Source organism: Kogia breviceps, chromosome 16 (genome assembly GCF_026419965.1).
Source record: "Kogia breviceps isolate mKogBre1 chromosome 16, mKogBre1 haplotype 1, whole genome shotgun sequence".
In the NCBI taxonomy this organism is placed as follows: Eukaryota; Metazoa; Chordata; class Mammalia; order Artiodactyla; family Physeteridae; genus Kogia; species Kogia breviceps.
The window spans coordinates 51,574,680-51,590,087 of NC_081325.1; the positions used below are offsets into that span (position 1 = coordinate 51,574,680).

Here is a 15,408-nt window from a genome sequence, read left to right on the forward strand (position 1 = left end):
ATCTCAACAGATGCCGAAAAAGCTTTTGACAAAATTCAACACCCATTTATGATAAAAACCCTCCAGAAAGTAGGCATAGAGGGAACTTACCTTAACATTATAAAGGCCATATATGACAAACCCACAGTCAACACTGTTCTCAATGGTGAAAAACTAAAACCATTTCCACTAAGATCAGGAACAAGACAAGGTGGCCCACTCTCACCACTATTATTCAAAAGAGTTTTGGAAGTTTTAGCTACAGCAATCAGAGACAAAAAAGAAATAAAAGGAATCAAAATTGTAAAAGAAGCAAAACTGTCACTATTTGCAGATGACATGACACTATACGTAGAGGATCCTAAAGATGCTACCAGAAAACTACTAGAGCTAATCAATGAATTTGGTAAAGTAACAGGATACAAAATTAATGCACAGAAATCTCAGGCATTCCTATACACTAATGATGGAAAATCTGAAATAGAAATTAAGGAAAAACTCTCATTTACCACTGCAACTAAAAGAATGAAAATACCTAGGAATAAACCTATCTAAGGAGACAAAAGACTTGTATGCAGAAAACTGTAAGACACTGATGAAAGAAATTAAAGAGGACACCAACAGATGGAGAGATATACCATGTTCTTGGACTGGAAGAATCAACATTGTAAAAATGACTATACTACCCAAAGCAATCCACAGATTCAATGCAATCCCTATCAAACTACCAACGGAATTTTTCACAGAAGTAGAACAAAAAAATTTCACAATTTGTATGGAAACACAAAAGATCCTGAATAGCCAAAGCAATCTTGAGAAAGAAAAACAGAGCTGGAGGAATCAGGCTCCCGGGCTTTGGACTATACTACAAAGCTACAGTAATCAAGACAATATGGTACTGGACAAAAAGAGAAATATAGATCAATGGAACAGCACAGAAAGCCCAGAGGTAAACCCATGCACATATGGTCACCTTATCTTTGATAAAGGAGGCCAGAATATAAAATGGAGAAAAGACAGCCTCTTCAATAAGTGGTGCTGGGAAAACTGGACAGCTACAGGTAAAAGAATGAAATTAGAACACTCCCTAACACCATACACAAAAATACATTCAAAATGGATTAAAGATGTAAATGTAAGGCCAGACACTATAAAACTCTTCCAAGAAAACATAGGCAGAACAGTCTTAGGACATAAATCACAGCAAGATTCTTGTTGACCCACCTCCTAGAGAAATGGAAATAGAAACAAAAATAAACAGATGGGATCTAATGAAACTTAAAAGCTTTTGTACAGCAAAGGAAACCATAAACAAGATGAAAAGACGGCCCTCAGAATGGGAGAAAAGATTTGCAAACAAAGCAACTGACAAAGGATTAATCTCCAAAATTTACAAGCAGCTCATGCAGGTCAGTATCAAAAAAAAAAAAAAAAAAAAACCCAAACAAACCAAAAAAAAAACCAAACAAACATCCCAGTTCAAAAATGGGTAGAAGACCTAAATAGACATTTCTCCAAAGAAGATACAGACTGCCAACAAACACATGAAATTGAGTTATTTGTAGTGAGGTGGATGGACCCACAGGCTGTCATACAGAGGGAAATCAGTCAGAAAGAGAAAAACAAATACTGTACGCTAACACATATATATGGAATCAAAAAAAAAATGGTTCTGAGGAACCTAGTGGCAGGACAAGAATAAAGACACAGACATAGAGAATGGACTTGAGGACACGGGGAGGGGGAAGGGTAAGCTGGGACAAAGTGAGAGAGTGGCATGGACATATATACACTACCAAATGTAAAACAGATAGCTAGTGGGAAGCAGCTGCATAGCACAGGGAGATCAGCTTGGTGCTTTGTGACCACCTAGAGGGGTGGGATAGGGAGGGTGGGAGGGAGATACAAGAGGGAGGAGATATGGGGATATATGTATACGTATAGCTGATTCACTTTGTTATAAAGCAGAAACTAAGACACCATTGTTAAGCAATTATACTCCAATAAAGATGTTAAAAACAAAGACCATATTAAAAAAATAATAAAAAGGCTACTTTCTACAGGGTTGCCATTAAATAGCACCTGGGAAAAGGCAACATTATAGGGGCAGAAAATATCTCAGTGGTTGCCAGGTAGTGGCTAGGAATGAGATGAGGGGATTAAATGCAAAGGATCAATGGGGAAATTCTGGGAGAGATGTGTTTTAAAACTTGCTTGTAATGATTTCACCACTGTATACACCAGTCAAAATTTGAAACGATGCAGTTTAAAAAGATGAATTTGGGGCTTCCCTGGTGGCACAGTAGTTGAGAGTCCACCTGCCGATGCAGGGGACACGGGTTTGTGCCTTGGTCCGGGAAGATCCCACATGCCGCAGAGCGGCTGGGCCCGTGAGCCATGGCCGCTGAGCCTGCGCGTCTGGAGCCTGTGCTCCGCAACGGGAGAAGCCACAACAATGAGAGGCCCTCATACAGAAAAAAAAAAAAAAAAGATGTATTTTTTGTACATAAATTTTTCAAAAACCTGACTTATAAAATGATTCCCCTAAAATTTATGTTATCTCACTGCCATCGAACCACTAGCATAACCTTTCCTATTCAATCTTAATGCCTCAGCATACACTCTCCTAGAGTTTGGCCAGCCTCTTCAAGGTGCCCTTGCTCCCATCCTATCAATCTGACTTTCATCCATTCTCTTTCAGGTCTAACTCAAAGTCTAATATCCCCCAAGAAACCTTCTCTGACCACTCCAGGGCACAAACAATAACCTCAATGTACTCTGAAATCCTGACATGCAACTGACGTGCAATTTTTCACACACTTAATAAGTAGATTATAGGGGCTTCCCTGGTGGCGCAGTGGTTGAGAGTCCGCCTGCCGATGCAGGGACACGGGTTCGTGCCCTGGTCTGGGAGGATCCCATGTGCCGCGGAGCGGCTGGGCCCGTGAGCCATGGCCGCTGAGCTTGCGCGTCCGGAGCCTGTGCTCCGCAACGGGAGAGGCCACAACAGTGAGAGGCCCGCGTACCGCAAAAAAAAAAAAAAAAAAAAAAGTAGATTATATACTGTAGAGTATTCCCGTTGATCTGTTTTTGGGTGGTAGGGGATGGACTGCTCACATCTAAGAACAGAAGGTAAGCTTTTTGAGGGCTTGCTACCAGCTCATACGGTTATTTAGCAAAGAACTGACATTTGTTAAAATTCAGCTGATTTAATGAGTAGTTACTCAGTCTTGCAGTTGTGCAAATATCTCCTAAAGATGCCGAAAAAAATTATGAGAGTTTATGAAATCCCCCTTTTTTTACAGAACCCAAACATAAAAATGTGGATGATTTAGATGCTACTGTATCAGAAGGCACAGGGTTAGCCTAGGTAGGTCCTTGAAATTATCTTTCAAAGGGCTGTCAAGTTGATTATTTACAGCATCTAAAGACACAAGAATATGAAGACTAGTCAGGGTTGACCTCTCTTTTTGAAAATGGATGAGGTTCTCCTCTTAGATATAATGCTTTAGTTTAGACCAAATAAGTTAGGCAAATGCATTTTAGAAGAAATTTCAAGAACAGTATAAAGAACAGGTTATTCCAATAAAAATTCACTGAACACAAGTGTGTTATGCCATGGTGGATATAAAGACAAACCAGACATGTACTTGGTCTTTAAGAAGGTATAATTAAGTAGAAGATATAAAACATGTATACAAATAAACCTAACAAGAGAGGAAACCAAGAAGAGACACAGAAATTACTATGAAGCTTAGCAGAGGACATACTACTTTGTGTCTTCTCCGCGACCTTCTTTATGATTTCCCCTGAACAATCATAAAGGAGGCTCATGCAGAAGACACTATTTTTGAGCTGAACCGTGAAGGACAGAGAAGATGGCGGAAGGTGCACAGCACAGTCAATGACGAAGCTGATTTTACAAATGCCTACATTTGAACACAACAGCCCAAGGTTTAGAGCAAATTCTGTTGTTACTTAAAATACCAGCTAGATCATACATGAACAAAACGTGAATATCTTCTGATAGTTCCTTCATCTTCTTTCTAATTAAAGTAAAAACTATTAACTTTAGTTTTAGTTAAAGATACAGAAACTAGTATCACATATACATTAAAATACACAGCAATACATGGATTATTTCAGTGAACAAAAGTAACAAAGTGAAAAGGGGAAATAAATATTTTTAGAATATAAATAAATACATTGTATACTTTTTCTTCTCCTTCAGGTGATGACAATAGTGCTTTTTCCTCTTGTTCTGGTGTGGGTTCAGCATCTCCAGAGATGAGCTTTCCAAATACCTGGTGGAGAAGAGAAGGAGGTGAGAACAACTCAATGGCAGAACCTCCTCTGAGAAGGCTAGAGGAGTCAGTAGCTGGCTCTGCGGGCTTTATGCTACTAGGCTATTCCTACTGCACACCTCTACTCTTCAGGAGATGAATGCAAAGTGAAATACAAGAATTCAGGGCTATGAGGAGAAAAAAACGGGCCACGTTTGTAGCCAGCAATCTCTAACAAGCTTCCCAAAATATTCTGTTAACCTCTTGATATTACTGTCGAAGTAGTATATTATTTCAATTTATCCTGCGCTAGAAAATGTGTAGTAAGGACACTCACTTGTGATGTAATAAGTCTGAACACTCGTAGAGTCTCAGCTTCACAGTTCCTTTGCTGGGCCACACTGGCTGAAATCTGGCCAGCAATTTTTGTGCTTTCGCCATCCTTCCAGCCCAGAACTTTAACTTGTCGAACTCTCAGTGTATTTTCTGGGCCCTTTAATTCAATTTTGATGATGTGATTATCCCCTCCTGGAAGTTCACTTGTTACCCAACCAATGTGCCTGGAATCCAGATCAACCTAGGAGAGCAGAAAAGGGACAGAAACCTGATACAGGTGTACTACTACTTTATCACTGTCCTAGACTTTGCATTAATAACAGCAAGCTCAAATAACAAATAACTGTACCCACAGAAAAGCTTATTAGATTATTTCACACTGATTATCTTATTTAAACCTTGTGAGGATAATACAATACTATAGTAGCTACAGATGAAGAAAGTGAGGTTAACACAGACGGCAGACATCTAGTAAGTGATGGAGTTGAGAATTAAAAGGCAGATCTGCTTACTATATGGCTTCTGAGCACAAGTTACGTAAGTGAAACCACTGCAAACCATTTACATGACTGTACCTACACTGACTGTAAGTAGAAATACTCACATGATCAGCAATGAAGTCCTGTTTTGTGCATCTTCACATGAAAGCACATTTAAAGCAAGGATTTTTGCTGCGCAGTTACTTAATACATTTTACTTTTGAAGAAAAATTATATAATATGTAAATTCACATTGGTCATTACTTATTTCCATATATTTCATTGAGAATACAACTTTTTTTCAAGGATTCAATTTCAGTGTACTGTAAAATGGTTTTTGACACTATTCACTCACAAATAAGTGAGTTTATACAGAATCTCGGTCACATGCCCAAATAGAACTTAACTTGTTTCTAGACTTGGTTTGTAAATTGACTTTCAACCTGGATATAGCCGCAGGGTTATAACTGAAAGATTTTCAAGCTACAGGACAACAACCTACATTTCAACCTGAAGTGTGGGTGAATTAAGGTGACAGTTGTGAATTGGATCTATGATGAATTTTAAGGCACCCTGAATCTCTGCAGGGGAGCAGGAGTCAGGGTGGAGGGCTATAGGCATGGTATACTTGCTCATCACTAGAGGAAGTTAGGGAAATAATGGGTAAGATGTTTAGAACACAGATGGTTGTAACTATTTCTATACATGGACCATTTGCCAATTCAGTGTTTTGTAAATAGACGATTTTCTATAATACTTGGGTGGCATGCCAAAATTAGAACTCAACAGAGGAGACTGAGAAGAAGAAATTTCTCCCTGGGCAGTAAAACATTTAATGACAAAGTTTTAATTACCTGCTTTATTCTGCACAAATCTTCTACTGCTTTGCCAGTTAAGAAGGTCATTGAGGTAACTTTATTCTAAAATAAACAATTCAAAATAGTTACTATGCCATGTCCCTGGCTCCAGAACTGACAGTGATTTCTTACAGCCTAGCAATATAACATCAACTCTTCTGCCTGTCTTTTACAGTCCTTCCTAACTGACTTCATTCCATCTGTCCAACCAACGACAGTTCCTACAACTCCAGTCTTTTCTTATTCTCACAAACTCCATCTTGAATCTCACATTTCAGCCCTTCTCTACGGGCTCTGAGAGAGGAGGTGGGCATTCCCTCTTTTCATCCAAAGTCTAATCATTTAAATTCTATCTTTATCATGAAGCCTTTCAGCAACTTGCCTTGCTACTCATGTCCCATTTTTATCACATTATTCTCATTGTTTCCGGCTGTAAAAAGGAGGAAGACAGGCAGCTTAGGCAACAAATACTTGTGAGTGTCACGATGGACCCAGACGGCCTTAGGGACTTGGAGAAGGATGGATGAGAGGGATAGGTTCTACCCCCTCGAGATGCCTGTCAAACTAGGGAAGGAACATTAACACACAAAGTAAAATATCAAAAGAAATTCAGTACCTTTAAGTACTGAAAAGAGTCACACTGGTACTAGAGCCAGAGACCTTAAGTTTGAGTAAGTTTTATGCCAAGCACATCAAGAAAGAGACTGACATACTACTTCCTTGGAGAGCTGCATACTTTAAGTGCTATAGGCTGATGCAATTCATATCAACAAGTGCTGTGTTTAAGGCAGTGTGGTGGGCAGGCTGCGGGGACACGGAGGTGTGTAAGTCTTAATGATGCATATACATCAGAGGAGGTTTCCTAAAAGAAAAACTGATGTCAGCATACATACTGGGGCTTTTAAAAATGAATATTATCATGATTATCTCTCATAAAAGACAAAAATGTCACATTGAGTGCAACCATTGTTTTGAGGGAAAGTGTGTCCTAACTTACAACATGATTCAAAGATAACACTGTACTGAGCAGTGAGTTCCTGACAGAAAAATGTTTTGATTTGTTATACTTGACTTTCAAGTAAGATAAAGTAGTTGTACCAACTGAACTGTTGGGTCTCAGGAGGAGGTAAGCTAGTGATATATTAGCTAAGCTGTTAGTCCTTGTCCAATCTGAGCTGACGGACAGAAGTTGGGGTGACCGTGGAAGGCGAGGAGTGCTCTGACTGTACACTGAACTTCTGTGGTTGGCGTTCCCCATACAGGAGACCCAAACCCATCACTGTGGCTGTCCCTGGGAAAGGAAATACACAAATGGGATCAGAGCAGCTTGGCGGTGGCCCAAGGGGACTTATTAATACTATATCTGCTAGCAAGCCACTTCCATTCAGAGGAGAAAAAAATCCCAAGAAGTATTCTTCCCCAGGAATGGGGTAAAAGTGTGGGAGTTTGGTAGTTGGTGCTACTTTTTTCTCGGCTCTGAACACTCAAGTAAATAGGATGCTTTTTCCTCTTCCATGCTTTCTGTAGAAGAGTGCTCAATTCAGTGGAAACATGTAGACAGGCTAGAGCTAGGGAGAATACAATGTATGATTACTTAGGTTAGTCCAGGAACTTCCCCCAATTTCCTCATGATGGCCGGGGGCGAGGATTAAAAACTGAAAGCTAATTACACTATCGGTCAAAGTGTATTAAGTGCCACCAGAGTAATATAAAAAAGAACTCAGAGGAGAGAAAGAGTAATTTTTATAGATGAGGTGCTGGGAGAGGATTTGCCTATCGGGTCTTAGCTTTGGGAAGGATATGAAAAGCAGAGTTTAAGGAGAGGACTTTCAGGCCAAGGAAATAGCTTGAACAGGGGCATGGAGGTAAAAAATCAAGGAATAGATATTTCTATTGCTAGCTATAGCCATGGTATGTTTGTAATGAGACATTTTCTTAGAGTTGGTATTCCACAGTGCTCCCAGTCGTATTTATCTGTTTTTAGACTGAAGATTTATTTTAGAACTATAAAGATATAGTTTTTGGTTGGTGAATTCCAGATGAAAATCTCTTTGCTAAAACTCAGAAATGAGACTGCATGATAAATAAAGGTCTGAAAAGAACTAATGAACCACAAATTAAGTTTCCTTTCTTACCCCAAGATCTCGGGAATTGTCCACATGAACAGATACATAGCGGGCATTGATTCCTTTCACACAGTTGATGGTGACATTCTTAGTTTTGTTTTTATCCTCATCTCCTGATTCCCAGAAGGTTTCTGTGGAACCATCTGTCAAACTGCCAATCATGGCAGGTCGGCTAGAAGTTTTTATGTCAACAATGCTGGTTAAGTCCTTTAAGCACATTACAATGCATAATTCCTACCAGAAACAAATATACATCATTATAACACTCAAGTGGACATCTCCCATGATAATAAAACGAACAGACATGTGTTAAGAAATAGCAGTAAGAATCAAATTATTTAGAAGTAATTTTCAGTTTCTCCTTCAATACATCGTTGAGTATTAACAATGCTAAATGACTGACCTGACTCATAGCTTCAAAGCCAGACTGTATGCTGATGCTGAAACTCTCTTCACTGTCTCCATCATCTGATTTTGACAAAATATTGTTAATGTGATGAAAGACGTTGCTCTGATGGAGGAACTGGTGATCCGATTGCTTGAATTTCAGACTCCAGCATCTAAAAAGGCACAAGTAATACATTAAAAAATTTTTTTTCGGGAACCTCTAAGGAATTCCTGGAAAAAAGCACTCTGCAGCTAGTATTTCAAGAAATCTCAATGCTCTAGGTACAAAAAATACAAATTTTAAAAATTCAAGAAACAAAATTATTTCTACTGGCTTTTATTCATTTTTTTTTGTTTGTTTTTGAGAAATAAAGGTCATTTCTTTCAAACAATATAAATTCTAAGGAAAGTTCACCCGTTTTCAAACTGGATACATGAAGGTCAAGGCTACAGAAGCAAAAAAGGTAATAAATCAGTTTTGTAGAGAAGTGTTACCCCAACTATAAGAGCCTCTTAAATGTATTAGTCTTACAATTCTGTAGTAATCCATCAGAGTATAACACATTTTGTACTTCAAAAATCTTGTGAGGAGGAAACAAAATCTCCTCTCAGCTGGTCTTATCGTTAGGAATGTGGGAAGCCAAAATCACTCCTTCAACCTATTTCTTTTTATAAAAATCAGTGGAGGGTTTATTTATACGTGTAGTCTAGTACATGGCTCTAATGACAAGGTCCACAATGTAAAAGTAATGTTGAATCTCAGCAGGTCTGGACTTAAAGGAGGCGATGCTCTTCAATGTAGTTGTAGGATTGGCTGCATACGACTAGGCTCTATTTCTCTTGATATTCTTTTCACTTCAAAATCCTATTTTGATTTCTGTTTTTGAGATTTCATCCCCTCTCCCTTTTTGTGACATTTAAGACTCTACTGTTGAGTAGCACTGAGACACGTGATTTCAGGTAGAAGAGAGGGGAAAGTGAGGAGGACTGTTACAGATTGTGATAATTTAGAGGATTAATTAGTATATTATCCACATTTTACAGAGGGGCCAACAGGCATGAACTGAGAAGGACAATTCTAAATTATGACAGTCATGAGGGAGGCACCATTCACATAATACAGGTATTCTTTCTATCTTACTATTTCAAGAGGTCTTTCAAGCATTTTGTGCTTTGACTACTCCACAAAATCCCTTTCCCAGGGTACCTACAATACTTAGATATAAGATTACCTCAGGGCCATTTGCTGTAACGAACTGCCGCTGGGGAGAGACATCATAAGATCAGAGATCGTTTGAAGTAAGCGGTGAAATGTATGTGGTAAAGGATGAGCAGCTTCCCCTGCAATCACTATATCTGAGAGTGGATGTTCACATACTCTTGTATCTTTCTCCTAAGACAGAAATTGAAAGCAAGTTGATCCATTTGTCTGCTGGAAGGAATTGTCCCCACACACAAAAATGTACACTTTAAGGATAACTCATGTAACAGAAATGTAAACAAAATCAAACCATACCCAAGGAATCCATTAAGATTAACTAATTATGTTTGTATTATTTTAAAGGAAAAAGTGATAAGATCACCTATAAATAAAATCACCAAACAAATAAATGCTACATATGAGTATCAATTCCAGTGTACTCACTAATCTACTAGCAGAAATGAGCCGTTCCCTTCAGTTGAGCCTCACCCAAATTGCTGACCCACAGAGCTGTAAGCCAAGAAGCAAGCATTTTCATCCACTGGGTTTTGGGGCGGTTTGTTACACAGGAATAGACAGCTCTCGTGAATGCGTGATAATCTCACACTGTAATTGTGGGTTTTCTTTTCTGTTTTTCCTTACAGCTCTGTTGATTTTTACTTCTTTAAAGGCTATATTATTAACTACAAACCTACATTAACTACACAGAGCTACTCTTATCATTTTGTAGAAAGCCTCTTTATCCCTACTGATAATTATGTCTTGAAGTCTGTTTTTTTCTGATGTTCAACTAGCTAATTTTGGTTGGTATTTACCCAGTATACCTTTTTCCACTTTTAATCTTCCTCTATCCTTATGTTTTAGATGCGATGCTTATAAACAGTATCTAGTTTTTGTTTTTTTCTGCCTATTCTGACAGTCTTTTAAATGGAGGATTTAGTCCTCTACTTTTCTATTCTAGAAATAGAAATGAGGCCCACAAGTCACAGCTACAGAGGTGGAAATGGGGCTGGAATCCAGGCTTCCAGGGTCCAAGTTCAATGCTTTTCCATGATACAGGCTGCCTCCTATAAAATAGAAGTCCCTTCTAGCCAAAGATTTTTGAATTTCATGTGCCTACACAGTATCATTTTTACTCTCTGTACCTTACAGTAATGTTGTGAAGTAGACTGATCTTCTCTGTAATAATGTTGCCCTGTTTATCTGTCTTATACTGCACTGTGATAGTGTTTATCTTGCAGCTGATTGCTTCAAGACAGTGATGGCTAGTGAGAAATCAGAATTGACTGACAGCATTTTTGGAGACAGAAGACTTTTACTCAGCATAGTTAATATGTTGCTCATAGCACTGAAATTTTATTCCTGCCTTTAGGTTATATAATCTGTGAATGACCTCATGAAAATTATTGCACTATCTGAAAGTAGTTCTACTCTCCTATAAAAATACAGACAATTAAAAAACCAAGAACCTCACTTACTTGTTCTGCATTTTCTTTGTTTGTTTTATTTTCCTCATCCTCTTCTTCTTCTGGTTCCACTGGAGCAGGAGTCAGTGATGCCACAAAATGCCACAGAATATCATGGAGAGAAGTTGTTTGGATGACATTACACAGAAGCCAGTTGAAAGCCTGAATAAATGAGGGTTAAATAAGTCCAAGATAAAAAGAAAATATACGAGTGAACATAGCAGGACTTTTCTTATTCGGAAACAAAGAACCTTCCTGGACTATGTCTTTCAAGGAAAGATACTAGGAAGTCTGATCTTCATTTCACTGAAAGTACACTGAACTTACACAGTCAATAATTTGGGACCTAATTAAAAAATTAATAATAATAGGGAAAATAATACCTATGAAATGCAATACCAAAATACTTTCCCAAATACTTTTTATTTCAAAAATTTGTCTTCATATTAATTTACCCATGCACATTTTTTTTCCAACTTGCATTCAGGATCAACACAGAATGTTTCTTAAGTTCTACACAAGCTACCATTTACTTAAATATACTCATATTGCTCCCATTGATGAAATGGCAGGTTACCTCCTACCCGTGATAAAGAAAAAAAAGTTATTATACACAAGTCTATGATATATAGCAATCCATTTCCAGAGACTCAGATAAGTTACTACTGTTAAATTTACAACTCCAAAGCCCACTTTTCATCCCCTTTGCAGGATTATTCTAACTGAAAAGACTCTGTGATTACAAAAAGCTTTTTTAAAAAGATATTATCAGGATTCAAATAATGAAGCAATGCAGAAATAAAGTTTTTTAGAGCGCTTAACTATGAAACTCTAAATTCATTTATATTCATAAACTTGAGTTTAATTTTGTTGCGAACACGATAATTTCTATTCACTGAAGTCTCTTAATTTGTCACAATTTCTGTTTGGTAGAAAAGTGACATCCTTAAATAGAATCATCACCTGAACTGTATGATGAATGAATCAATAATTCTATTAATGTATCCTTACCTCCATAGCAAAAACTCGACAAGCAGATTTCCTTAAGGCCTGTTTCATTGCTATTTCAAGACCTTCCAGATCATGATGCTGTATAACAAAGGCTAAAACTGGCCACTGGAAGTTTCGTTCTCCTTTGGAAAGAGAGCTGTGGGCTGAGATTAGCCGGGAAAGCTCAGGAGATGGATGTCTCAAGAGGGAAGAACCAACTTCTATTTAAAGGAAAAAAAAAAAAGAAAAGAAAATTTTTAACTTTTATAGGTAATACATATGATTAATGTATTTAAGATGATATTAATGAATAGTATCTATCTAGCTTATTCACTTTAGAGTCTTTGCAGTTTTTTTGTTTTTATTTTTGCAGGTCTGGATCTAAAGTCCATGCTTTCTAAAACACTAAACATGAAGTGATTTATTTTCTCCCTAAATGGAATCTACATCTTATCCCCATCATTTTCTACAGGACTGCTTTATAACAAATGGTACCTCAAAAATAGCTCAAAAATACTTGTTGAATGAACCTATAAATCATTAATATTTGATTTATTCTCACTAATATCTTCCTTGAAGATCTTCAATAAGATACATAATCATTTACCTATAAATATTAGGTCAGATCTTCATTTAGTAAGTGGTCAGCCTGATGAATCATTAACATATTATCCTTTTTTTTTTCTTGGGTTTCTTTATTCTTGAGCCCCAATTTGAGGCTGCTGATATCAATTGGTCCAGATTATCTAACATTTTTACTGATTAAGAGCTAGCCATATCCCCAGTTTTCATTATCTGTTTGAGTGGTAGTAGCTACAGGAGTTATAAGCTTCTATTGCGAGTGGGAAGATCACTGTGAAAGTGTTAAGTCATTGGAACTGCTGGTTCACTGAAGCTCAGTGGAAGGGAGAACGGTAGCAATATTTGGCTTAGATATCTAACAAGTAATGTACTTTACAGGTCAATTTATTCTTAAATAACACTGGATGATCTCTGGGTGTCTCTTCCAACTGAGATGTGAAATTCAGAGAGGCACATTTATGGCTAAGTCACATAAAAGGAATGTCTATCATAATTTAAAATTAATCCATTCCTCTGCCTTCAAAAATTAGATTTTAAAAAATATCTACAAATAAAACCATTTGGATCACTCAGTCTTCTTTTTTATTTTATACTTACCAGTGTCTCCACTGTTAACTCTTCTTCTAGGAATGGCTTTAACTCGTGCAGGTAAAATGGAGTGCTGTTTATCATATTCAGAAGCAACAACTGAGTATGATCTTTGGAAGACAGTTCTCTTGGCAAGATCAGTATCAGTTATGGGACTGGTTTCCAAACTGCAGATAGAACAAGATGACAGATAAAAACCTCAAGAGAAAAAGTAACTGATGTGATAACTATATTTATTTAGTTTTTAATAGTATAGTCAAATACGGGAACCCGTATTTCATGTGGAAGAATACAAAGTCAAAGCCAACTTGACAATCTCTCTTTAAATCATAATTTGATCTTTCCAAATGTAGCCACATTTTGACTGATTTCAGAACTGCATCTTAAAACTTTTAGTTTTCTTAAATCTACTTTGCATTTCAAATGAAAAAGAAGAAAAGGCTTCAAATGTTCTAAGCTCCTTTCAGAATCAAAAGCACCGTGGTAGAAGACATGTGTCATGATATTCAGGAAAATCAGGCAGATATATTCATAACAGCACTGAATAGAAAGAAAATCGATATGTACATACAGAGACCTAATAAAATGGAAAGTGAAAGGACGCAATTTTCCTTTGGTGCTGAGTGTTCTGTGAGGTTTCTCATTCTTTGGGGGTGCTGCCCAAAGCCCTATCCAGAGCATGGCTGCACCAAAGTGTACTGAGAGGTGGGTGACAAACTGAATTCTAGTGTCAGTTATATTATACTTACATCCATATGAGAACTCAATGGTTTTCATTCAGGCTTTAGGAAACCAACAATTTTCTATCTACTACACCAGCATTAAAAAACACTTGAAAAAGTATTAAGATGGTTATATAATTTCCTTTATTGAGATATTTTATAAAAAAGAGAAATACCTTTCTTTACTTTCTAAGGCAAATTTATAAACTATTGTTTTCATGTATTCTTTTCTCTGTCACCTCATTCCATATTGGGGTATTTTTGCTCTCACCCTAAGTTCTAGAGTTGTTTCCTTTCCATCGTTCAAGCCAGGTTTAAAATCCTATGTCCCTCAGTAAAGCTTATATACTTTCTAGTAAGTGGCTAACTCCCTGGCCATTTTCTTTCCTCACTGCCTAAGCGTGTGCACATTCTTGTTTGAACAGACGATAAATGTTGTACATAACTAACTGGGGTAAAGGTGCCTGGCTGTCAGTTTCCACTGTTTGGCTCCAGAATGGCCGGAATATAGGGATATGTTAATTTAATTCACTTTATATATGGTGTTACTATAAAGCACAAGACATCTTTTCTGCTTTTAGAGGAAGTTTATCTATCAACGTAAAAAACTGTTGTACAACCTAAAAAATAATGACTTGTTCTTATAAAATTGATCAAGCTTGTGAAGAAACTCAAGCAACACAAGAAAACCCAAAGGTTTCCTTTCTAACGACATCATGTTCACAGTTACTCATGCCTGAACTCTTGATGCTATCCTAAACTGATCCTTTTCATTATCCCGTCACTCAACAAGTCACACTGATTTTTCCTCCAAAATATTTCCTTTACCCATCTGTCTTTAATAACAACCATTGCCAACACAATCCAATTCCACACACACAGCTGACATCTTTGATTGAAATGTTCAGCTTCTCAGTTGACACTGTGAGACTATTTCTGCATTTGTACCATGTCATTCCTCCTCTAAAAACTCTCAGTGGTACCCTGTTTCCTTCTGCATTATATATATATGCTTCTCTTCAGTTTTCAAGAAGCCCTTTACTCTGATATTATAAGGGGGTAGGGTGGGGCCGGGGGTAACACTGCAAGTAATAATCCAAGAAGCTCAAGATCTACTTTCAGTGCTACTTCTCCCATGAAACCTTCTCTAAATACTGCCTCAAAGTGACCTTTCTCTAGTCTGATTTACTACAGCATTAAATGATATAATATACAATGGAAATGGAATCCTTTATTACTTCACTAGTTGATCTTTTCTCTACAACTGGATCTGCCTCTGCTATCAAGGACCTTACCTGATTCACGAATGCATGCTTTTTCTTACTGCTCTAACAGTTAGCAGAGTTGACACAACTTCCTTCCCGAGATGGAGGTATGTATGAAAGGACTTCTAGAGCATTCTCTTCTAGCTT

At 37.5% G+C, this 15,408-nt stretch overlaps 1 protein-coding gene across 15 annotated transcripts in view; it reads right to left on the reverse strand.

Annotated features, from left to right (window-relative positions):
- Positions 1–15,408, reverse strand: part of MYCBP2 (MYC binding protein 2) — a 266,407-nt gene that overhangs the window by 26,407 nt on the left and 224,592 nt on the right. For 13 of the 15 annotated variants that reach the window (XM_067016840.1, XM_067016846.1, XM_067016845.1 and 10 more), the window contains 9 exons: positions 13,284–13,441; positions 12,126–12,325; positions 11,127–11,276; positions 9,680–9,840; positions 8,464–8,620; positions 8,070–8,294; positions 5,932–5,997; positions 4,600–4,839; positions 4,185–4,283 (listed from right to left, as the gene is read on the reverse strand). In XM_067016840.1, the coding sequence (XP_066872941.1) occupies positions 4,185–4,283; positions 4,600–4,839; positions 5,932–5,997; positions 8,070–8,294; positions 8,464–8,620; positions 9,680–9,840; positions 11,127–11,276; positions 12,126–12,325; positions 13,284–13,441 (1,456 nt within the window). The remainder of the gene's footprint in view (positions 1–4,184; positions 4,284–4,599; positions 4,840–5,931; positions 5,998–8,069; positions 8,295–8,463; positions 8,621–9,679; positions 9,841–11,126; positions 11,277–12,125; positions 12,326–13,283; positions 13,442–15,408) is intronic. The other 2 variants (XM_059042286.2, XM_067016836.1) reach the window with 1 other exon arrangement.